Genomic DNA, 26,681 nt, shown 5'->3' on the forward strand with positions numbered 1-26,681 from the left:
GGTGAGCATTGGGGGTTTGCTGGGATGTTGGGATCTCAGGCTCTGTTCTAAGACAGTTTTTAGTTTTGTATTACCTGCACTGATAAAACCAAACAATGTGACATATTCAGGCCCAACAGCGTCCTGGGTTGTTGGTTCAGATACAAGTGAGGCAAAGTGAATCTCATCCTTTTCAGTAGCTAGGGCTGTAACTGCCGTTTGCATTAGGACCATGGAAGTTTCCATGCTGGATTAGATTTGGGGCCCATTTGAATTAGTAAATTACTTTGAGTTACTTTATAAGCAGATGGAAAAAATTCAAGTGGGTCCTCAGCAGTTTTAACAAATCAATCCACTCTGTTTGTCTGTTTTGTGCTCCTGTCTAGGCAGTGCTGTAGGACCAAAGACTGAATGTTTAATAACCCCTTTAAAAACTGGAATTGATTATCATTACTGAGAATTCCTCATAGGAAAGATTTCATGTGTTTTTACGATATCTGTTCACTCCCTTCTAATTTTGTGTGGCAGAAATAAATATTGCAAATAGCAGTTTAGATTCAGTTTCATGGGCATCTTCTACCAAAGCACATGAGCTTCCACCAAGAGGGGAAGTTGGATCCTGCCTGTGGGTTTCTACTCTCTCCCTATGCTCTTGTGTGTCTGCATCCTGCACCAGATGAGAGAATGCCTTTAGATGAAAACTTACTCAAAAAACTCTTATGAGTGCTATGACTTGGAGGCTGGGCTGCAGTGAAAGAACAGGCCAGCAGGTTCAGGGCACGGAGGTGGAAATTAGAGAATGTTCTGTTCAGGGCAGCCTGTGCTCAGATCAGCTTGAAGTACTAACAACATAGCAGTTTTACTCCATTTTGACATTCTTTACTTATAATATGCTATTTCTAACGGACAGTTTCAACCCATTTGTTCTGATGCTTAAGTTAACTCCAGAGAAATTTTCAGTACTGATGCTGTGCTGTATGCACTGTGGTGTCTGCATTGTAACAGTCTTCTATAGTATTTCTTCATAAATCATGGTTTTTGGTAGCCTCTCATGTTCTGCATACTTAAATCCCAGCAGAACTCTTGGGTATCATTTGATAACTATTGACTTTTTGGAATTTAAGTTAGTAGTTTCTTCCAAAATTCTAATTTTCCTTCATTATGGAAAGAGAACAGCCTTAGGGTACAGATACCAGCAACATTTTCTGCAACTGAGACTGCAGAAGCAAAATAAAACAAATGATCCATGCAAAAGAAATAAGCCCCAAACAGGGATACAAAAATCTATGATTTTATGAATCTGTGATTTTATTTTGAATTTCAGGAATGGCTTAATTTCCTTTAATTCCCCTCCCCCATCTCTCATGAAACACCTCTGAAATTGCCATTGGATTCTTGCTAGTTGTGTATTGAGGTGGTGATGCTGATCTTAGGTGTTTGCTCCTAGGGAATCCACTTCAGCTCTTCTAATATCCTTTTCCTCCCAGTTTATTAGCATCACTGAGGTTACATCTCAGAACACAGAAGGATTTCTCATTTGGCTCAAGTAGCCTCTTGAGTGACGCAGTCTAATCACATTGGTTTATTACTGGCTGTCCTGCTTTCCTCTTTGTTAGTGCACCTGACTGTCCTCGGTAGACTTCTGTTGATTCTCTAGTTCTAACAAAAACTCAAAAGCAACTCAGACTAAATAAAGAGCATAATACAGGTTTTTGTGGAGCTCATAGGGGTGCTAGCTTCATAGTTACATTTTTTACAAAACATACTTTAATACAGTATTAGAAAGGTTTTTTTCCTATCGTCATTACATACAGAGCAATGTTTGAGGTCAAAAAATGAGATTACATAATAGAAAAATTCTGCACTGTTGAGGCACTTAGATTAAGAAAAGCTAACCTTGTTGCTCAAAGTATTGTTTTTCTGCCTCATGTACTGTGTGCCTATCAGATTTATCGCTGTCTGTTAAACTCTGCTTACATAACTATCTGGGAAATGTTGGTTTGGAAAATGCATTTTTAAGCATCTCAGCCAGTAGATTAGAGAAGCTGTTTACATTTAGTAAATCAATAACATTTCAAATTGGAATGAGAAAAATCTTTTTCCTTGAAGAAATACAAAGTTCTAACCCTTTGTTAGGCAGAGGTAGGTTATAAATGTCACTGATACCTAGGGCTCAGTGTATTCTGACTTGACATACAGTATTTTTGTTCAAGAAGGGGATTCAGCAGGTAATCTGTATTTTAAGTCCTTAAAAAGTCATTTCCAGCTGTGCTTTCCAAGCTTAATAAGGTGTGATAGTTAGAAGGGAAGCAATACCAACACTGTATGGGAGAGTTAAGGATTTGCCTTTATTTTTATGAACCTATATAAAGAGGTACAGTTACCTGAGGATGAGAAGTGGTGGAGTGGCTACAGGACTATAGCTCCCTCCTCTCATTTCCTCTCCGGTTCTGCTGAGCAGAAGTGGCTGGAGCAGCAGGCTGCGTGCAATGCTGGTATGAGGGCAATGCCTGTCCCGGTGGCATCTTGCCCTGGCATGAGGTATTACAAGAGATTTAGGTCCCAATTTATTTAAAGCACAAGTAGTCTTCTCAAGGTTAACAAAATATTAAATATGTGCTTTTTAAATCTGATAAGGTAGAGATGGCAGTTATAAATACTATGCTCACTAAATCTGTTTTGGCTAGTGTAGTAAGTTTTACTTTAGGGCTTTAAGGTTAAAGCAGATGGAGAGCTGACAAGTTTTAAACTGGGTGCCAGTCTGCAGAGTCTGAGCTAACTGAGAGATAAGCTGTTGTGTCTGCTTGATTCTTGAGAACACACAAGTACCTTACAGCCCATGTCACCCTCACCTCTGATCATGACCATAGTGTTATCTACTGACTGTGCACAGCTGGTCCCTGAGTTAGTAACTAGTAGTGTCTTTGTTGTATTTCACATGATGTGGTTTCCTTACTAAAATTGTCATCTTGGCATGTGTGAGTTTATAATATTTTAAATAACCTGGATCCTAAATGCACTGTGGTTCTGCCTATGATCTTGGCACCCTCGTGTCGACTGCCCTCCTGCTCGGTTTCATTGTGCTCTCCATGATAGCAGCATCGCTCTTGAGAATACACAAGCATAGAGTTCTCTAATACTGTCTGCTTAGACAATAAAAACAATCAAAAGGTGCACACTCTGCCTGTGCAGCAGCTTCTGCTCTTGCATAGGAATGGAAAGAAAGCATTTGCAGGTGTTTCTGCTGCAAACCTGCTGTTCTTACGAAAACCGCTTTTCTTTTGAAGATGGTAATATATGATTGCTAGGGCCTCCCTACTGGTTAGAACAGCAACTGAGAGCATCCATAGCAGGATGTCTAACCACTGAACCTGCAGAAATGCCCTCTGTTTTGAGGTCCTGCTGAAATGCAATCTCCCAAAGCATTTTTTAGGATTGCGGGAAATTTGAAACAAAGCTGCAGATTTTGGCAGCTCAGCAGGAGGTGGCTGCCAGTCTGTGGCACAGATGGAGGTATCTGGAGAAGCCAAAGCAGCATGGTCTTTCTGTTCCTTTCTTACAAACATCAGAAAGATTAGATTTTTAGCACTAGAAATGGCTGAATTTAGATTTTGAGATAAAATGCAGCAGGGAGAAACAGTCTCTTTTTTAGTTCTCTTCCACAGATTTTTCTGTAGATTTAGGAGATCAGAACCGTATTTTAATGTTAGTTTGTTTAAGCAGCCTGGGGTTGCAGAATAGGATTTTATGACATAAGTGAACTCCCCAGCAGATCTTGTATTTGTAGGCTGTGTAAGTCTTTGGTGATATTTGCACCTTTTTCAATTTCATGTTGCCAAGAAATTTCTTCAGAGTTCACTATGGCAGTAGACTTACTCTGTGGTAAGTTCTTTGCACTTTTTTTTCCCTGTGCAGCTGAGAGGAAAGGGTCAGAAAACTAGTCTCCACATTCAAGACACTTGCTCATTGAAATTAGTAATTGAAGTTAGTGGGGGTTTAATTTTAGTCTTAATAGGTTCTGCTGCAAGGCCACCTGCTAATATTCAGCTTAGTCACAGCAAAAAGTTGCAGGGAAGTAATGGGTAAGTGTGGCTGCTGTAGCCCCTAGCAAAAGCAGCTTTGTAATAATGCCTGCATATAGGGCTTCCTTAACAGCCTATGCAGTATGAGGTGTGCTGTCCTGCTGCTTGGCTGTCCTTCGACTTCTCTGATCCATTTTTAAACAAATGCATACAGACAAAAGCATTTTCAGGCCTATTCTTAGTAGACTAAAACCTATTTTGACAGACTGTACCATTAAGAGAGTTGATTTCCTTTATGACTTACTAAGCTTTATGCAGTATTTCTCTAAACTTTTTATTTCGGTTTCTTCATCTTATTCTTTTTGGTGTTTTTCATCTGCAGGTATGGGGATATTCTTTTCTTCCTAGCTGTGAAGTGACTCACTTGGGATTTTGTGTTCAGTTGTGAACATGTGGTTGCTAAAATTAATCTGATGCTTAGATTAGTTTATTGTGAATAAGCAAAAATAATTGGCTACTAAAGTGAAAAGTTATGTGGCAAAGAATTAAAAGGTTAGTTAGCTCAGTTGGAATTTAGGTCTGTGCCTTAATAAACTTACTGGGAGGACATAAAAAGAAGATAACTTTATTAGGAAGTCATAGTGGATTGGTTGAAAATGGAAATAGTGAAATATTGTCTCATGAAGAAATATCTGACACATGGGTGAAATTCCTTGGCCGTTGTTTTGTTGGGTTTGTTGGTTCTTTCAAAGGAAGCAGTGGATGACCTGCTCGATTGAGCAAAATGTTGGAATCTGTGTAAAGGAGAATAGTCCTGCATTATCTTGGAGATAAGCAATAGCATAAAGGTCTAGGCTACCTTGACATGGGGAATTGGATGACTTACATCTAGAAAGGTAAAAAAGGAGGGGAAAAAAATCCCCAACAGTATGTTGTGTAACTCTGAAGGTTCCTCAGGTTCGCTGAGCACCTTTCTAGGCTGCTTTTATATTTCTCTGCAGATCTAATCTAAGGTACCCAGACATGTTTATTTTATAAATTTAATCATCCAGTTCACACCTAATTGATGTCATAATTTTACGTGGAGAGCTGTATCTGTTCTTGGGCAAGCGTAAAGCAGTAGGTGTTCTCGGGAGCTTGGATTTCAGAGCAGTGGCCATAATCAGCTTGATTTGCAAAAGTGTGCAATAGTTGTGGGTGTAATTGCATAATATTTGAATGATTTGAGTTCTAGCCCAATATAAGCTGTAGATCTTCGTTAGCCTGAAGGAAACCGAGTATACATTTGCTGCATCCCAAGTGAGTGTCACTAAATTCTTAAAGACATCTGGAAAGGGGCATCCGTTCTCCAGTTCTTCTTTAAAGAACAGGTCGCCAGTTAGGTTACAGCAGGAGTGCAAAATCAGGCAAAGAGCCAACAGAAGGGAACACAGAGGTCGGGGACCTCAGGGAGTGTGAAAAGCTTTTACACTCTGGGTTGTTTTTCATATCTAAAATTGTCCCACGTGAAAAGCCAAAACAGTCCAAAGAGCAGGCATTACAGTGTCACTCCTTTTAGGAGAAAGTGTAATTTACTGGGAGAAGGGATATCGCAGATTGAAGCCTCCTTTGATACAGGGAGATGAAGTGCTGGGTTTTCTACTTGCTGAAGTGCTCTCTTTACAAAGTAGTTACTAGCGAAAGATGGAGTGATTTGGCCACATCTGCATAGCCAGTGACAAAAGTTGAGTTGAAATAGATTTTCTTGCTGTAGTCGCCAGTCCAGTCCACTAATCTGTAGCTGTTCTACTGACTCTGGTTTCAATGATGATAATGTATTTTGTGATGTTTCTGTGATTTACTTTTAAAAAAAGTTTTCTTTACTTGCCCTTTTTCTGTATTTGATACAAGATGTTTATAAGTGCAATTTAAATAGATGAAGTGTAGTTTAAATCTATTACTGTGTAATACATCTGGAATTTCAGATCTTGGAGATAATTATGCTGATTCAAATATCTGGTTAGAGAAGTTTAATTATCTGGTTAATCCTTTGGGACAAGGAGATGACTTCTTGCCCCTTCCTGCCCTCTGACTGAGATTCTGGAGTTCCTAGATCTCATGCTTTGCACTTCTTCATCGGTGTCTGGGTCTAAGAGAAGTGCGGTGAAGTAAATTCACTGTACTGAATATCCAAGTTTTCTTGAGTAATAATCTTTTGATTTTTATTTTTTCTGGTATGTCACATTACTTTGATGTACTCTGCTATCAACTGTTGTATGTAAAAGTGTCCTTTGGAACTAACTGTAACTTCTAAGTGTTTGAATATGTTTAAGATGTTCCATTATCCTGTGTCACGCTTATCAATATTTTGTTGCTTTTATAGATTACCTTTCTCAAGGAATAGATCTCTCTGGAATAGAAGTAATTGAAAATGACCTGCTTTTTATTGCAAGAGCTCGGCTTGAGGTGGAAAACCAGGCTAAAAGGTTACTTGAGCAAGGTGTGGAGACTCAGGTAAAATAAGCTTTCTTCCTTACTTCCTTTCAGAAGTGAAGTGTAAAAGTATCTCTGAGCTTGTTTTCCCTTGTTTTTTTGTAGCATTGTCTAATGGAGATTAAATGTGAAAAAAAGTCTTATGTGAGAAATTCTCACACATGAGAATATCCAAAGAAATAGTCAAAGCCATCCTTCCACAACATGTGCAAGAATAAAATTTTGCAGAATCTGACCCTGAAATTTGAGAGAAAGTAGGTGCTGATCTGAAATCTTCCCAGTAAATGCTGTGATAAAAGCTTGATGAATGCTAGGACTTTGTATTACACCCAGTATACTATGTTGCCACGCTTTATAGGTAAATCTGAAAAATGCAGTTTCTTAAAACTGCATTTAGTTGCGGTTTAAAGTTGTGCAGTAATATACCGAAGCATTTTGGAAGATTTCCTATTAGAACTTTAAAGGGCATTTTAAACTTTGAGGTAAATATTCACTGTAGGGAATATGAAAATGAATATGCATAATTACATTCATCCATATTAAATGTAATTATCTACATTTTTAATAATCTATGTCTGTTATTTAACTATTTGTAGCATCATTAGTGCTGTCTGCTTGCCTTTTTAAAGATTTATGTTCTCTTGCTTGTACTTCCTAGTATTCTTTAAAAAAGTGTATTTTAAATCCCCATTACTCCAGTAAAAGCAAAAATCTAGTACAAGTTCCTATCAAATTTTGGTTTTAAATTAAAGAACAAAGAGGATTAGAACAAGATATTTTTATGCTGTTTGTTACCAGTTGTTCAATTTACCTGTAAGTCAATATAGCATTTGTTTGTGCTGTTGATAGTTGAAAATTAAAATAGGACACATGCAGATTGGAAAATTTCTTCATTAAATTGGCTTGGTTAGATAATTGTGGACTAAAATTATCAGTGTCTCAAACTTGTGTTTAGGCCTTTGATTTCAAGTAATTTTCTGTAGTAAGAAGTCAAGTGATAAATACCTTTGACTATTTACTGGTAGCAAAACAGTAGGAAAAAAAACCATCCTTTTTTTTACTGATTACTATTCAAATGTTGAAAGTCCTGGCTATTTGAGTATGTTACCAAGCTTGTTACAAGCTATGAAGCATATGCGATGTTAAATAAAGACTGAACAAAGATAGGGCCTAAGAAAAAGCAAATGTACATTTATTTTAAATGTAGCAGAAGTCTCCATCGGTGTGTGCGCCTTCTAGTTTTTCATGTCAGATTTGACCTTCTCTGATAATTTTCTCTTAATATGAAGTACTAAACCGGATCTGACAAAGAAACCCTGGGGAAATCAATCCCGCTCCACTTGAAAAATAGACAAATTTATTAGGTGTTCCAGGCTGTATCCAGGTAATCAAGAGATTATTAAAGTATATGCCTGTTGTGCTTTAGCCAGGGGCCTGTTTCCAGCAAATGGAAGATTGGAAGAATGTTATTAGGGCTTAGTCAGAAGTGGGAATGTTTTCGTGAAGAGGTGTTGGGATATGCTTCACAGGTTTGTTGTTGAATATGATTCGTGGATTTAATGTTGGAAAAATAGTGTGCTTTAGAAAATGTGCACGCAGGTATTGCCCAGGAAATCTAGAATTTGAAATACGACTGTGAATAGTATGTCTTTGTTCTTATTATTGTAGCTGTGTGGTTTTTTACAAGCTGATTTACATTTATACCTTCCAAACTCTGAGATTGCCTGTAAGAGGACATGGGATCTTCATTCTTCTTTGTTTTGTACCACAGAATTCCTCAGATGGGCTCTCTTTCTGCTAGTATGTGTTCTGGTAGCAATTTCTTTACCTTTGTGAGCAGTGTATCTGTATTTATCCAGGTAGTTCTTCAGTTTCTTGACATTCATATTTGCAATTGCAATTTTAGTTTTCAGCTAAATTTTAGTTTTCATCTGCTGTGTAAATAATACACGAGATCAGTTGCCTACATAACAGCAAGCTCTTATTTCTGCATTTCATCTGGCACTTTCCAGCAATGCCTTAAGAAGAAAGTTAGTCTTATGTCCCCATTTTAGAGTATTTCAGTGTCCACCTGGAAGAGAAACAGGAAATGGAAACATGTAAAAAACCTAAAACTATAAGTATCTCCTTTTAAGCAGAAGTAATTAGAAGTTAGTGAATGCCTTTTCTAGAATTTAGCTAGAAGTTACTCTGACAAAAAGAACAGAGCTAAGAAATTTAAACTGTCCCTTTCAACATTTTGATATATCTCCTTTGTTTAGGTAAGAAGCTATTTTTGTTATTTTGATTATTTATTTTATGATGTATAAGTCACATGCTAGTAAGCTGTGCCCAGGGTCCCCCAAATAACGGCCAGCAGTAGCAAATGAAAGCAGATACTTCTATGTGACACATTGTCTTTTTCTCTGCTTTTTTATTATTTTTTTTAAATGCATATCCATCACTGTAGTATTTGTGTGTTTCTTGGTAGAAATGACATCTCTCTTTCCCTCTTCCTTTTGAAGTGTGGCATTAGCCATTGACTGCTTCAGAAGTGAAGGCTTCCACTCATGTGCATGGTGGTATCTTTAAAGCTGCTATCTGGGTATAAACTTGAAGTGTCTGTCAGCATGTCTATACTGAACAGGCTTTCATGGAGCTGCCAACCACACTTGCCTTCCTAATCCTTTTAGAAAGAGTAAGCCCTCTTTGCTTTTGTTGACAGAAGTAATACAAGTAATAGCAAACCGGATCAAGCAGATGTACCAGTGGCTACTGGCAGGTTCTTTATTGACATGTGTGCTTTGTTATGCACTCCTAGTGTACATAGCACAGACTGATGCTCTTTCTTGAGCCACAGAACATTATCAAGACAATTGATTCATACTATGTAGTGATGAACTCCTTGCTAGCTTTCCTTCACTCTGTAAGTGGGTTAATGGCAGGTAGTATAGAAGGCAGGAGAGGCTGCTTTAGCAGAGATACATCAAGAACTTTAATAAAGCCACCATTCTAAGAGGAGAGACAGCAATGTTTTCTGCTTTAAAATAAAAAAAAGAGGTATGTATCTATTGTGCAACTGCCTGAAGCATCCCTAGCATTTCTTTTGCTCACAGGATGAACCCTAGGCAGAGATATCTAGATTTTCTCTTGACATCACTTCACCTCTTTATTCAACAGCAGTATATTGTGTAAAGCAGATCTGAATAATAAGAAATTACTTGGAACAAGAGAAATAGTTAAGATTACCATAGCTCAATTCCAGGTAGAATGGTTTTGACAGAGATTGTTGTGGCTGCTATGCTTACAAAGAAGAAAACTTTCTCTGCAACCTAGCTGACGCTCCAAACCCTTTCTGCTACACATTGTCATGCTTAGTGTAGAACTTTGAGATGCCCGAACTTAGTTCTGTCAGGTAGTGATAAGGTTGGTACCATTGGGAGCCAGGTCATGTGTGTGCAGAAAAAAGCTGCCTGTCTATCTATCTCCTCCATCTTTACTTCTCTGACTAAGTAGCCCTGTTCTGTGCTAGGTTCACTGCTTCAGCAACAGTTACAGGTCTCCTCTGCATCAGAAGGATGGACATTTGCATGTATGTACTCCTATGTGTGAAATGGGTTATGAACCTATGCTCTTAGTTTTGACTTTACTGAAACAAACTTCAGCAATTAGTTAGGATATAGGTGGTGAGGGCAATGGTATCATTAAAGACTGATTAAATTATAAAATATAAAATATCCATTTAGGTCAAACAAGGCAAGATGACAGTAGAACTCAGATTTCCTTGGGTTTGCACCTTAAGCACAGTTTAACCACAGATAACAAAAAGCTTTCTTCTTTGTCTCCTGGAGTGATCTGTAGTTGTCTCACTATTCTTTTTAAGGAAGGTTTTGGGTAAATTATGTGATGTTTGTCACCCAGTTTCCCTTATTTAAAGTGTGGGCAGATTACTTTTCCTGCATAGCATGGATCTGGATAGAGTTAAATTCACTGGTAAGTCACTGAAATTGTTCTGCTGATCATGTAGTGAAGTTTCCTGATTGTGTTAGAGAAAGCAAAAAACAGGTGTAAGTTTAATAACTATCCCTTGTCCAAGGGAATGTTAAACTGTGTCTGCAGTTTTTTTTAATACAGAGCTCTTTTTAATTATTATTTATTTATTTACTAATTATAACCTCACAGAATAAAGATGAGGAAAAAAAAATCCAACCAACAAAAATAAATCCTAAACTCTGTAAACAATACAGTGTCTCAATTTATTTAAGTGTAACATCTTTATACTGTTGTCCCTTTGAGCATATTTATGGGCATTTTGAATTTTCATATTATAACTCACTGAGTTGAATTTGTTTTGTGAATTGTTCTGGTTTACATTCTTTTTCATACTGAACTTTTCCTCTAAGTTGTTGTCTCTGGAACAGGTACAGTTTTTCATATTAAAAAATTACTAACTAGATGTATGTGTGTAATTGTTCTTGACTAAGAATACTTAGTGCTTGAGAAAAGTGATGGGAAGATAAAGTATCTGCATAATTAACCAGTTGTCTGGAGGTGATTACCAGTAGTTGCCTGATGTATCTCAGTTCTGGGTTCCTTCAGCTAGGTGCTTATGTAGTACATCTTGCAGTCTTATGGCAAAATTGGCGAAATTAATCTAAAATCTTTCATAGGCCAGCATTTGACATTGTCAGTGATCCCTAACAATAGGTCTTCTTTGTTATCCCTAAGGGATCGAAGGGGAAAATATGCACATAATTGACCATTTTTCCAATCATCAAGACATTGCATAATTTATTTCATTTGAGGATCCTCTGAGCTGAGTGCTAATGTGGTAAAACTTGCAGTATTATGACAAGATTGGTGAAATTTATCTTAAATCCTTCACACGGCAGTGTTTAATCAAGTCAAGGATCTTAATATATGCTCTTTATTATCCTTTGGCAGCATTTTCTGGTTGTGCAAATGCACTTGGAGGTGTTTGAGATATCTGATATTAGGAATGGCTGGCATTGGGCTCTCTTTTTTGCTTTTTTTATAATGAAACTTGCAAAAACATGATAATGTTGCATTCTTGAGTTACTTCTAATTCTTATTGACAGAGGAGTGGATGGCTCTTGCAGTGCTACTGTCTGGGCAAGGTCCTGTGATCTTGAGTTTCTCATTTTCTGTCTTTCATACTTTAGGAAGAGTATATCTTTCACTGAAACATCACTTTTTTTAGATGAGTTTATGGTATTTTAACACTTTGATTTAAATCGAAGTATACTTGCTAGTTCTTACTAATGTAGTGTCCTTTTCAGATTTGAATGCTTTATAGTAAAATGAGTTGTGTTGTATGAATGTGCTTTCTAAAGTTGTTGGCTCCACAGAGAACTGCTTTACTGCAGAAGGAAGTCTGATGTCGTAGGAGAATGTCACTGTGTTTGCCGGACAGTTGTGTAGTGGGCCTCTTACTGTTTATCTTTAGTTCATTTAGATTTGGCTGTGTTACGTTGCCCACACTGATGTACTGCGCTAGTCAAAAGCATTTTAACTTCCAGATGGTTTTGCCTGCATTTTGCTGCTTTTACATATTAGTTATCATATTTTGTCATGCTCTTTAAATAATATAAGCCCTTATGTACTTCAGAATGTCCATGGAGTTGATTGCTGTTATGTAGATGTGCATAACTCAGTATGTATGCATAATTGCAAAATGATCATTATAATAGCAAATAAAATAGAAAAAATATGAGAAAAGAACCCCTCCAATTTGGCATACAACCAGTTAGCTTTTTATCCACATACTGTTTCTTACTCTAATAAAAAATCTGGAAATACTAGAGTTGAAATGCTACCCAGAGTATACAATTTATTTCTTTTTAACTCAAAGAGTAGTCATTGCTTTTTTCTTTTTCTTTCTTTTTTTTTGTTCTGACATCTATTTCTACTTTGAAAGCTAGAATTTGGAATTTTAACTTCATCACTGTCTAAAATTTAACCAATATAGTACACTTTAGGCAGTAGATGTTATGTTTCCTTATTATTCCACAATCTTGATTCCCTGGAGGAGATCATGATGGAAACTAGACTGAGACAACTATTTCATAATGAAGTGATTGACTACAATATGATATAGAAATGGAAGGCATTTTTGATTATTCAGTTTGAAGTCAATTACTTCAATCTAGCATAAGACGACTGAAGTATTATCCACAAAAAAGGAAAATTTGAACTTGCTTGCTACTTTTGGCATTGGGTGAGGGTGGTAGCTATAGTTAACTTTAAATCATCTAGTTTTGCTTAGTGAAGACAAAGGATGAGATCCAAAGCTTTGTATTTAAATTCATGGTAGCCACCCATTTTACTGCTTCTTGTAATTCTAATGTAGATGGAGAAGACCTATTTCAAAATGTTATAGCTGTCATATTTGCTTTTGTTGCAAAAGATTTGAGTCTGTTTAATTGAAGTCCTACTAGCTTATACTGTTTCCTTTTTTTCTTTTACAATAGCTCTGTATGCATATAGAGAATTTTCACTTTATGTATATATGTCTTTATAAGTTTTACTCTACCCTAACCTTTAAGTTTTTTTGTCACAGAAACATACTCATGTTGCATTATTCAGTTTTATTCTTCATCTTCAATATTATGGTTATGGTTTTCCTGATCTTGTTAACTTGCTAAATCAGATTCCTTCATCTGGCCATCTGGTGCATGGCATTACTGAAGGAGTTTTTGATAAATCTAAATTACTTCTTCCTTGAACTATTCTGTTAAGATGTGGTATAGCAACGTACTGCTCATCTAACAACCAAAAAATATCTTCCAAGTATGTGTTACTTATATCCTACATCTGAATGGTAAATTTCACAGGGATTAACCAAACCTTATGAAATTTTCCCTTTACTATTCTGGTATAAAAAGAGTTCATTTTATCTTAAAGTATCATCTAACAGAACTGAAGTGTTAACCATGCTTCAGTAATTCAGAATCGCCAAGCTAAACACTTAAGCATGAATTTATACCTCTGAACTATGGATTAAAATAAACCACAGATTTCTCTGCAACATAATCGTCTGATACTGATATAACCTAGAATATCCTTTCAGTTTCCATAGGAACAGATGATAGAATGTTTTGATTCTTGGAATAACTAAAATGAATGTCTGGCTTCGATATAGTTCACTTTTATTTTGCAGCTTTCAACCTCTCCATATAAGTGCTACAAATGTGCATAAAAAAAGAAAGGTGGAATATTGGCATAACACATATTAAAATGTTTTTAGTAGCAGTAGTAACAACAATAATAAAAATAAAAGTACTTTAACATGTTTCTGTACATAATTCTTCAGGTGTTAGCTCTGTGGTTTATCATAGAGGTGCAAAAAGTATTTCCAAATACACAGGAAAAGAGAAATCATTAATTAGTCCTCTGTGTTAATGCCTATTTAAATGTTTTACAACAACAAAAAAATCTGTCTCATTAGCCATCTCTAAGTTTCATCCCCAGCCATTGCTTCATCTCACTGTGTTACACAGTATAGGTGTATTTTCTCGTTGGAACCATTTGTACAACACAAGAAAACTTCACGTAGCTGGAAAGAAAAGATAGCAAAACTTTAGTGGAATACAACATGTGTTATATAGCTGACTATGGCCAAAGGTGCTAATGCAAGAACAGGCAAGGAAACTTTCTAGCTATAGTAGTACTTGTTCTATTAGATGTTTAACAGGTCATGTTGCCGAGAAGATATGCTTTGAGTGTAAAAACATTAACAAGATTTAAAATATACCTATATTTGAGATGAATGGATATGTAACTTCAATACTGATGTAGAGGGAAAGCATGGAGGCCTTGTTAAAAAAACAGTAGGAATCTAAGTGCCTGTAACCTGAAACATAATGAATGCAGGTAGAAATGATAGTGTGTGACTGACTGTTCAGTACTTGGGCTCTTTTCATCTGTTATAACACCAGCATTTAAGATACTTGATCTTTAAAACATTTTGTCTGTGGAATGAGGATGGTACTGAAAGCAAAAAGAAAAAAAGCAAAAATTTAAAAGGAGCAAAGTGAAGAAGTAGCAAATTAACTTGTGATAGTTTAACTTTTCACTGCAACATGGTGTTGGTCTGTGGAGCTACACTGTGCTAATGTAGTTCAAAGAGTAACTTTTTCAAATATCTGTATTCCAAGATTATTTTCAGCTACTATTAATATAGAAGACTCATGAGAGCTGCAGTTATTGGAACATATGGGCAAATTTAATAGCAACATTTCAACTAAAAGTAATATTTAGGGCTTTCCTGCTCAGTATTAGAATATAATTTACTGTTGTAAAGGTGCAGAGGATGCTGGATCACATGTTTGTTTCTGAGTATTGATCCTCTTTTATTAATGGTTCTGGTTTGCACTTTTGCAGCATATTTTAGGACATTCCTTACAACCTGTGTAGTAGGTGGTTTAGGCAGGTATTGGCAAACCTCACTCCACAGGTGGGTAAATTCAGAGAAGTTTTGAATGACTAGAAGTAAGCAGGAAGGTTCTTACCAAAGTATTTGAGTTTGCAAGTTTCTGTGCTTTAACAATTAGATAGCACTGTCGCCTTTTAACAGCACTTGTTTCATAAAAATACTTTTTCTTCCCCCATATGAAAATAACATTTTTTTAATGCAGTATTCTCACCTGCATTTACCTCCGTATCCACTTCTGATAAACATCTGCAATATTCAGGGTCAGGTTTGGTCCTTACGAAATTGGAGGTTTCTTATGAACCAGATACTGAAGTTATGAAGTGTCTATTAGTAAAACAAACAAAATGAACAGGATTTCCTCTTTGTGAGGAGGTAGTATTCAGAGATATTTTGTCACAATATATTAGGGGCTATGATTCAGGTTACGGTTTCAACAAAACCTTCAAATTTAATTAGGCTCAGGGTAGAAAACATTTTTATCCTGTCTTTTGAATTTAATTTTTTTCTTCAAATCACATTAAAGGAGAGAACTGAGAAATGAAACATCCACTGTTTCCCAGATTTGAATTGCCTGACTATCTCCACTGGGGTGATGGCAGTGACAGCAACTTTTATCGCAGTACCTAGGCATGTATGTGTTCAGGATTAGGGCATACTGCCAATCCTATCTTTCTCCATCCTTCAGCAAGATACCATTATATTTCCATTTCCCTAGGCTTCTGAATGCCTTTAAAAACATGCAAATTAAGAAGTCCCTTCACACTGTCCATCTTGCTGTCATACCTCTGTTGATTTCCAAACTGTGACCCCAGCTGAACCCACCACTTGCCATCTGAGAGCCTTGTATTTGTGTGTGAAATGCTCCCATGGATCACCCGTGGCTCCAGCAAGCACAACAGAACTGGGAACTGCCACCTCCTTTGCTGTTAGTGTCCCCTGCACCCTGATGGAGGAGGTGTTACTCAGGGGTTTGGGTGGCTGGGCCAAGAGGGTGATGTTTCTTGTTGATCATCTTTTAGTGCTCTTGGCTGTTAATTGTATGTCTGCTGGACACGTGTTCCATGGAGTAGTTTTTGCCAGGCTGCTAAGTAGACAGCCCCAGTGAGATGTCAGTAGCAAATGAAGCATGAAACAGTCTTCTCTTTTCCCTTCCCTCGGTGGCAGGTAATACACTGTGGTGTAAGGAATTCATAATTAGTTGATGTGAAGCATAAGCTAAAAAGCACTGACTTTAAGCAAATATTGAAAATAGCAGAAAGCAGGAGACAGCATTTTGAGGAGAAACCTGCTTGGATAGACACATGCATATTTAATTGGTCTTCAATAATTCATGTAGTATTAATGTGATGTGTACGGTAATACAAGTGTTTAGTACTGGTTTTGGCTGAAATTCTAATACCTAATGGGAAATTGTTGCCTTTTTTAATATCTTAAAATTCTTTGGCAAGAGGTAGAATTAACTTAAGTAAACAATAATATCACTACAGTTATGTCTGCTGTACATATTTATAACTGAAAATAGTTTAATCTTTAAAGTCATTAAGCTTTTACTAACTGAAATTTGTGTCTGACTTTCCACAAATATTTTTGTGCCATGACCTCTTTCATTGCCTTTCCCGGAGAATCCATCACTATCTAAACTGTCATTTTCTCTTTACTGTTTTTCTTCTGACAAGGTGCTGCTTTATGTTTGCTAGTCTGAATTTTAAAGAAAACAAGACAGCTGCAACAAATAGCATAAAATGCAGCCGAAGACAACAAAAAAGGAAGACATTGACTTTGCTGCTTTATTTTCTAGGTTTCGTACCAGTTTATACATTTCTGGTATTTTACTAAATGGATCAAGTTAAATTTGTATCTTACCTTTCTAACATGAACCAGTTTTAAAATATGATAAAAGTCCTCATGCTTTCGTTAAATGGACTTCAAATAATTTTGGTAGCAACCCTTTTACAAGCTCTTTAACAAAGAGTGGTATTTCTTTATGTACAATGCAGTGAAGATAGTTTGTGTAATTACTTGAATAATCAGTAACTTAAATCCTGAGGCAGATCCAGCATTTCTGTTAAGAACGTGTTGGAACTGCAGAAGAAAGCAAGGTGTAATTTTTGAAGACATCTCATGCCAGGGATCCAAACGTGCAGATTTGTGCAGGTCCACCTGATTCATTTTCAGAGATGTAGTTTTGCCTGTAATATGATGTACTTTCCAGAGCGAAAGGCTTTATAGCTCAGCAAGGGGTGATGAATTCCTAGGTGAATACTGTCGGGAAATCAGGACTACATGGGAAGTACCTGGGCACACGTTTTAGAAGTCCACATTTTAGGCAGGGTCTCTACAGTGTAATAGATAACAAAGCACCAAAGATGGCAATGATAGTGTTTTGTTTAATCTAGCCAGAATTAGTTTATGCCAAAATACATGACATGTACTCTGGCTGCTGAACTGTGCTGAATCGTGTACTACTGTCACTGCCTCTGTTACCCTTAAGGAATGTAAGCGTGGAAGTGTGTGCCCACACGGAAAGCTGGATGGGCAGTGTGCTCATATTTTCATTCTGTTCTCTTTGATTGTAAAGCATACAATCAAAAAAAGTGTAACAATGGCTGTTGGGTGCTGATACATATTCCTTCTCCAGAGCTCAGATGGTGCTTACTTTTGTGCAACTCTTTCCTTCCAGGAGTAGGGAAGAAGAGAAGCTGGAAGCTGAACTGCACTCAGTCTTTCCCTCTCCTTCCTCCAGCACTGTATGTGAGCAAAGCTAAAATGTATATGCATTTGGGGAGGAATGTGTGCGAAGTAGGAGTTACCAGCAAGGAGGGTGGGAGTGCACCATATGTTCTCCTGTACTGCAGGTTTTACTTTCCCTGGATTCTTTTTCTGAAATCATATTGATTTCTTGTCCAGAAAAATGTAGTTGTCTTGCAGTACTTGGTCAGTATTGTAGAAGATTTGGCTGTTACTGCTTAGTGTTGCTATCCTTGCAGTTATTGGGATGTAAGCACCAACTTCCTTGAGGAAAGCTCAAGTCACGTTGTTCTTTGTTATTAATGTTAGATGAAGGATTTTCCTGAATTCAGATCTAGCTCAGTATTTATTTATTATTATCCTTGTTTTTTGGAGTACTGCATACTGAAAACCATATTCCTGAAGCAAGTACATATCTCCCAATAAAAATGTTTGGTATGACATTAATGTTACCCAGGTGCTTTTTGCTGCAGATTTTTTTTTTACTGCCTATGGAGATGTTAATGCATGAGACCTTCTCCATTCTGTCTTTCTTTCTTCTTGACTCTTGTTTTATCCTCTTTTAAAATGCCAACTAGAAATCTGAGTTTCAAAGTCCTCTGCAAATAAGTACAAACAACCTTTCCACATTCTGAAGACTCTTTTAGTTGCTATGTTGCTACAGGCCATTCTTCTATACATTTGGAAAATACGCTCCCCTTTATTTACCATCAGCAGTTCCACCACACCTTAGAATTAAATTTAACCTACCTCATTGTCGTGGTTTAAGCCCAGCCGGCAACTTGGAACCACGCAGCCACTCGCTCACTCCCCCCTTTGTCCTTCCTCCCCCCGCTCCCGGAGGGATGGGGAGGAGAATCGAAGGAATGTAACTCCCACGAGTTGAGATAACAGCTCTCCAGTAACTAAGGTATAATACAAACCACTCCTGCTACCAATAATAATGATACGAGGAATAACAAGGGAAAAGGACACACCCGCTCCCCCCCCGCCGACCGATACCCAGCCCGACCCGAGCAGCGATCTGGGCCTTCCGGGTAACTCCCCCCAGTTTCTATACTGGGCATGACGTGCTGTGATAGGGAATAGCCCTTTGGCCAGTTTGGGTCAGGTGTCCTGCCTCTGCTTCCTCCTGGCTTCCCCTCCTCTCTGGCAAAGCATGAGACTGAGAAAGTCCTTGGTCAGAGTAAACATTACTGAGCAACAACTAAAAACATCGGTGTTATCAGCGTTGTTCCCAGACTGAAAGTCAAAAACACAGCACTGCACCAGCTACTAAGAAGGAGAAAAAATGACTGCTGTAGCTGAACCCAGGACACTCATGATCAAAGATATTTTTTTCCTTAATATCAAATAGCATGCTTCTTGGAGACCTTCTGACAGTGTTCTCATATAGGGTGCGGTGGGAAACCATCACTGTGTCAAGTTTATGTTGCTTCAGTGCAGGTTATAAAGAAATCATAAAATAAATGATTTCATAGATGCCTACAGGGAGCTAAGAAACCTTGTGCTTATGTACGCTGACCTGTGTAGGGCTGGACACACGCTTAAATTCATTAGGTGGTGAACAGTGTGAAGAATAATAACTACTGTGAGCTGCAAATTACATTCTAAAGCAGGAGATTTTATAACTAGTTAACTTCTATTGTGCTGAGCAGTCTTGAATTTTAAAAGCCATGTAAATAAAGTGATCTTTGCTCTGCGGTGGTTGACACAGCAAATTGCTGCAAAAATAAAGTGGATTGGAATAATGCTCTGGCCTGTGAACATCTGAAAATCGATCTCATGCATATTATTTTAAAATGCAGATCAGGTCTGTATTTATACTTTGTGTCCTCTACTCAGTTTGGAAATCTTGCAATTTTATAGAACATCTTTGGGATTTTCTTTTCAGAGAAGGTAAGCTTTAACATAGTTTTTACTTGTGTACAGAGGGCTTTTTTCCCCTAGTTCTAAAACAAGTGATAAGAACTTTTAAAAAATGATAGGTTGTTGGCTTTAACTAGAAATTAGACCTTAGATTAGTTCTTTAGTCTACAACTAAAGTCTGTCTCCCTACACTATGTACCTCATAGATTGCACCTTGATAGTTGTACATGGAGGAGGGAACTCAATCCTACATCTTGATAAATAACTGTTCCTACATGTAATTTCTCTTGTACACTAAACTCTTCCTGTGAAGATTATTTTCATTGCATCTGTATACAATTATTATGAGCAAATGATTAATTCCCTTTTTTTTCTTTAAAATTGTATTAGTAAATACAGTGTGCCCCAGGTAAAAGTACTAAACATTCTAAAACTCCATCATGTTTTTCACGCATAATGCTATTATGTATTCCAATTTCTCTAAGGGATGTTTGCGTATTTGTTTTCTGTAACACATTTTGGCCTTATTTATGTTTTATGGTAGTTAAGTTCACAGTTTATGTGTCATTCAAATAAGGGAAAGTACTAGAGGAATAACAGCTGAATTTTAATAATGGAGGAGTAATTGAATTGTAGTTGCAGTAGTTTTCTGAAAGCCATTTTAGTTAAGAATCTCTGTCAGCAATTCCTTTGAATCTTATGTGCATAGGGAAGTTTTTACCTTATTCAGATGAGGTCTGGCAAAGCTAATTTCTGTTTTGGTTTAGAGTTCAGACTCTATTTTCCATTTTCCATTCATCTTGGAAGCCCTTATCTTAAACTTGGTATAATTTTGCACAAATCATGAATAGGAATGTTGAATAGTACCAGAGTTAGGACAGAGAGTGGGAGACACAGGTGTTTAAGTGTCACACAGTTTTGAACTGAATCATATAAATACTCTTTGAGTAGGGTTATCCCACTTATTTTTTATGTCCATATTATTGTAGTTCAATCTAGACCATTGCCTTACTTAAGAGAAAGTTGCTTAAAATCGTGTGAGCCTTGCTTCAAGTCAAAACATACTACATCTCCCATTCAAAGGTATGTTACTCTGTCGCAGAAATAAATTACTTTGGTTTGGCATGAGTTGTTTCTGACAAAGCCATCCTGGCTGTTATTAAGCATCTGATTAAAATTTCCTTGTGCATATCAAAAGGTAATTTAACTGTGCAGTCAAATGTAAATAAATTATTACTTTGTAGCAATAACACTCTATAATACTACAGAACTGTTTGATGGTCCAGTTTTGAAGAACAGAAGTGTAATGAATGAGATGCTGATTTCAGAATACCTCCAGTGTTAATGACTTAGTTATAAGAGAGTTTTAAACTGTCTTGTTTGGATTTCAACTCAAAATTTGCTCAAGTAGGTTGGTAATTAAGGTCCTTTCTGGACATAATTAGTGGAGCGTACTGTAATTAATGAACTTGGAATTGCTAAATGTAAAATGTGTTCTTACAGTACTACAGCTTGGATAATGAAAACATTTACAACCTTTATCATTCATGGAGAACAATAGTACTCCTTAATATAATTTGCAATGAATCAGTGAGCTCTCATCTTCATCAGCCCCCGCTGCTGACAGTTATTTTAAGATCAGAATTAATACTTATTACAGCTCCTGTACATACAGCTCCTGTAAATCAGATGAAGAAAACAAAATTTTGACAATGCTGAAGGGCATTTTCTAAGGTGGGTTGCACGTCAGCTGTAAATGTATAGCAGGATTCTTCTGTAATAATGTGTTTTTGAAAAGCCTGGATCACTTGCTTAGCTGGAAAGCGTACTATTCTACTCGTTCTAGTCTTTCACTTAAGTAAGTAGCTGGACACATCCAGTTAAGTGGGAACAGACATTTTTCTGGGCTACTGTAGTTGGTTCTCTGACAGCCAAGTAGGATGATAAAATGGAACTATCATCCTCTATTCTGAAACTTTTTTAAAGATCTACCTAGTTTCTGACAGGTTCTGACAGTTTCTGACCAGCTGTTAAATTGGATGTGGAAGTGTGTGCATTCACAAAGAGCTTCATGTTACTTCATGGGATGTAGCCATGACTCATTATAGCTTTTCTGGTTTTGTTTTCTGGAAGTCAGTGCTTGGAAGGCTGGACAACTTGGATTGGGTGGGCAGCTGCTATGTGACAATTTTCATCTTTTCAGGTGATTTGTGCCCTGAACTGTTCAAGTAACATTTTCTTCTTTCTCTGTTTTTTCTGTCTAATCACGAAGGTCAAAAATCTGTGAATGAATCCTTGTCCATAGTCCCTACAAAAATTGGGCTGGGCAACTGGTAGCATTTTCCTTGGGCTTTCAGGTTTTTGGTGGTGAAGTTCTTGCACCAAAATAGTCAATTTCTTGAGCTCATGATAGCAAAATATATCTCTACTGCTAGCTGTGACGCTGTTAGACTATTTTAGAAAACTGATCTCCTGCTAATTTAAACTATGTATTTTTAAAGAGTGTGTCTATCCCTACATAATTTGTGCATGTTACATGGAGACATGTGCTAGAAATAATGAAGATTAAAGTTTTTTACCAGCCATTATCTGAAGATACAATAAGCAGCAACACATTCTTGACAAGACTTTTGTGTCATGAGGAGCTTCGGTTAATTATTTCTACAGTTAGCTTTAAAAATAAACTGCACTTGGTCACAATAGTAATTTGCTATTGCTCTGCTTTCTCATTTTTGAAGTAGAGAACTCCAAAAATGCAAAAAGAGAATAACAAAACTTGCATTACCATTATTTTTGTTATAAACTTTAGAAGAAAAATTGTTAACTGCTAGTAACTTCTTTGCTCATGAGAATATTTGACTATATATGTTGCTGCATTTAGGAACAAGGGCATGTCGATATGTGTTTTGTCTTTTGAACATAGTGAAGCACTGAAAAATCCAAATGATATTATTGTGGTAAGGTGTTCATATGGAAGTATTCTTGTATATTTTGCAATTTACTTTTTTACAGGGAGATCTTCCATAGCATTTCAATGCTTGTTACCTTTTTCACAGGCATTGATGATGACCTTTGGTTATAGCGTAAGTGCACAGAGATTACAGTTCAACTGAGTAGTGTACTAATTTTGTTATATTCTTCCAGGTTAGGAACTTAGTAGTAGTTACCCAGTACTCAGTTCAGTAGGTTCCATTTCATAAATAACCAACATAACTGTTATATCAATAGAGGCACCCCCAGTGTCGATACAGGCTGGAGGATGAAAGGGTTGAGAGCAGTCCTGAGCAGAAGGACTTAGGGTACTGGTGGATAAAAGATTGGATAGGAGCTGACAATATGCACTCACAGCCCAGAAGGCCGGTCATATCTTGTGCTGTATCCAAAGAAGCATGGCCAGCAGGTCGAGGGAGGTGATTCTGCCTCTCTGCTCTGGTGAGACCCCACCTGCAGTACTGCATCCAGCTCTGGAATCTTTAGTACAGGAAGACATGGACCTGTTGGAGAAGGTCCAGCGGAGTGCCACAAAAATGATCAGAGGAATGGAGCACCTCTTCTGGGGGAAAGGCTGAGAGAGTTGGGCTTGTTCAGCCTCAAGAAGAGAAGACTCCAGGGAGACTTTATTGAGGCCTTTCAGTTCTTAAAAGGGGCTTATAAGAAAGATGGGGACAGACTTTTTAGCAGGGCCTGTTGCAATAGGATGAGGGGTGGCAGTTTGAAACTAAAAGGGGGGATATTCAGGCTGGATGTGAAGAAAAAAATTTTTACCATGAGGGTGGTAAAATCCTGGCACAAGTTGCCCACAGAGGTGGTGGATGCCCCATCCCTGGAGACATTCAAGGCCAGGCTGGGTGTGTGTCGTGGTTCAAACCCAGCCGGCAACCTGGAACCACGCAGCTGCTCGCTCACTCCCCCCCTTTTCCTTCCTCCTCCCGCTCCCGGAGGGATGGGGAGGAGAATTGGAGGAATGTAACTCCCACGAGTTGAGATACCAGCTCTCCAGTAACTAAGGTATAATACAAACCACTACTGCTACCAATAATAATGATAAGAGGAATAACAAGGGAAAAGGACACAACCGCTCACCACCCGCCGACCGATACCCAGCCCGACCCGAGCAGCGATCTGGGCCTTCCGGGTAACTCCCCCCAGTTTCTATACTGGGCATGACGTGCTGTGGTATGGAATAGCCCTTTGGCCAGTTTGGGTCAGGTGTCCTGCCTCTGCTTCCTCCTGGCTTCCCCTCCTCTCTGGCAAAGCATGAGACTGAGAAAGTCCTTGGTCAGAGTAAACATTACTTAGCAACAACTAAAAACATCGGTGTTATCAGCATTGTTCCCAGACTGAAAGTCAAAAACACAGCACTGCACCAGCTACTAAGAAGGAGAAAAAATGACTGCTGTAGCTGAACCCAGGACAATGTGGTTCTGGGCAACCTGATCTAGTTGAAGGATGTCCCTGCTCATAGCAGAGAGTTGGACTAAATGACCTTTGAAGGTCCCTTCCAACCCAATCTCTTCTATGATTCTGTGATTCTATAATGGGTGCAGATAAACAGAGAGATCTTGAGTTCTCTAACAGGTATCTTGTGAGCAAATTTGTTCTCATCAAAAATCAGCATTAAAAGGCACTTTAACTTATGCATATATATAAAATACGTCTTCAGTTGCTGACTGCTTCAAGTTAACCTCAGCTGCGTGCTTGTACATGACATAAGTGATGTCACACTGTTTATCCAAATGACATTGTTACAGGAAATAGCTATTATTAGCTCAAACGTTTTCCTTTTAGGAATTCATTGGAACCTGATTCTGCCTTTGAGTTTATATTGATACAAGTCCCTGAAAAGGTCATGCCTTTTTATTACAAAATCTTTTGTCTCTCTTTTTTTTTTTGCTTGAAAAAGCAAGCAAACAACACCAGAACATAATTGTGCCCTCTGACTTGCAGATGACTCAAACAAGTATTTATCCCCCCCAAAAGTTATATAAAGTTGCTGATACAGATTTTTTGTAAAAGGGACGTCATGTTAGGTGTCAGAACAATTCCACTAAGTTCAGAGGTGTTGTGAGGAATCATGAGAAAATTTCTGTAGGCCCAACCTAGGGTTCAGTTAGCTTGAACCCAACCATTTGGAGCTGTGAAGTCAGAAATTGTGCAAGAGTTCAGAATCTGTATGCTAAACACACAGTTCCATGATTGTTTTTGTTAGGTTAGACTATCTGACATTGAATGAAGTGTAGGAAAATAGGTATTCCTTTCATCTGTAGCCGTATAACAGGATGGATCTGACTTGGACAAATACAAATTGCAGAGTTTTTTGGCTTGAAGTCCACCTGGTTTTGTACCCTCTTGAGCCCTTTTAAATGCAATGTTTAGACTTAAAATATATAGTAGAAACAAGGCTGAGCATTGAAATGCTGTTTTCAGTTTTCCTTAATGAAAAACATGATGTGTTGTGGCGTATAAACCTATGTTTAAACTACATCTCCTCAGAGAGCTGTCTGAATGCCTACTGATGAAATTCAGCACTTTATTGATGCTTGAGCCAAAACAAGACCCTTTAGTACAAGAACTGATCAGTCATTATCATCACTGCAGGGTAAAAGACGATACCTTATATAGTATTGTTTACAATACTAGATCAGGATTAAGAGTTATTCCTTCAATTCTTATTGCCAGTTTGGAATGGATGCATAGCACAGTGCAGCATTGAGGCCTGGAGAAGAAGGCAATGTATTTTAGGACTTACTCTTACATTATCAAATCATCCTTTGAAACCCTAGAAGGTCGAATAATATTTTATTGTCCCTGAGATGTTTGTATATAGGCAAACACAAGCATTTTCCCTGATCTAATGATTCAACAACAAAGTTCAAATATCAGTAAGAAACTATAATTTCTGCGATGCTGCCTTATGTGCTCTGTCAGGAAACAAGGAGCGTGAACAAGTATTCATCACCTCCCTAGAGAAACAGGACAAGTCAGTAAGGAAAGTGGAGGATTTAGGGTTTTTTTTTGGCTGACAGCAGATCATAGGAATCCTTGCCATAGTTTGTCATAAGTTTGCAAAAAAAAAAGGTGTCTGTTATTCTGGAATGGTACACTTTTGGAATGCAGTGCAGATTGTGCACTTCATCTCTTCAAAATAAGATCTTTTTTTCTGTGACGCTCCTTTTTAAATCACAGGGGTGAACACAAAGGCCAACTTCTTAGTATATTTTGCTAACAGATCCCTCTCCAGGAAAAAGGCTCACGAACCAGGATTTTACTCTGAAAAGACAATAAGCCTAAATTACTGTAATCAGTGAATTTTTGTTCAGATTGATGATAAATGAGCTGATACCCTAGAACCTTAATATCAGTATCAATGTCTGGAAGGATACTAAGGATCAGATGGGTAAAGAATGAGCAAAATATCAAAAGCCTTCTTAAGTGACAACTGTTCATTAGGAACAAACAAACATCAGCTTACTGCAAATGACAGAACCACTGCTCCTGTGCCTGTCCTGAGCTTGTGAAGGATGTCAGGTTTTTTTTTTCGTCAGGCTTAGTCAATAGATAGAAGATCTGTAGGAGAGAGACCCATTCATAAATCAAAATCTGGATCTAGAATCTATTAAGAGGGTCAGAAGTGCACCTGGGATGGCAAGGAAGCTGTGGATGATTACAGATGATAGCATGATTACAGTCTGTTACTGTCTTGTGTAAGCTAGAGGTTAGAGAGGTGTAGTGTTTGTGTAGTTGAGAAGCCTCTATTAATAAGCAGTTATTAATCTTCTGACAACTTGAAAAGTTAAACTGTATGTATCTATTTCTTTGGCTTGAAGCTACTTAGGTGTTTCTGCATATATGAGATGTTACAAGACAGCTTGCTGTGGGGTGGTAAAAAGGTGACATGTTTTGCAGTTCATTTATTTTGTTTGTATGACTTGTAGAGCTGTCCTCCCTGTCTTGACCCTCACACAGACTGTTGACTTAATATATTCCATGCTCTAGACTGTTTTGATGTGACATAATTGTTAATAGCTGCTTTTCAGTGAACCTCTTGTATTTTAAATATATTCAGAACTGTCTCAGTGGGTCTGATACTAAACCAACTGATGCGGGAGTCTCAGAACTCCTAATCAAACATTTATGATTTCTTGTAATTGTTAGAG

General features: G+C 37.6%; 1 protein-coding gene across 1 annotated transcript in view; it reads left to right on the plus strand.

The window, feature by feature from the left end:
* Positions 1–6,363: 6,363 nt before the first annotated feature.
* Positions 6,364–26,681, plus strand: part of LOC104409212 (conserved oligomeric Golgi complex subunit 5-like) — a gene marked incomplete at its 5' end in the record, with an annotated part of 103,235 nt that continues 82,917 nt past the window's right edge. The window contains one exon of the mRNA XM_010019019.1: positions 6,364–6,494. Coding sequence (XP_010017321.1) covers positions 6,364–6,494 — 131 coding nt within the window. The remainder of the gene's footprint in view (positions 6,495–26,681) is intronic.

Source organism: Nestor notabilis, unplaced genomic scaffold (assembly GCF_000696875.1).
Source record: "Nestor notabilis isolate BGI_N333 unplaced genomic scaffold, ASM69687v1 scaffold10287, whole genome shotgun sequence".
Taxonomy (NCBI): domain Eukaryota; kingdom Metazoa; phylum Chordata; class Aves; order Psittaciformes; family Psittacidae; genus Nestor; species Nestor notabilis.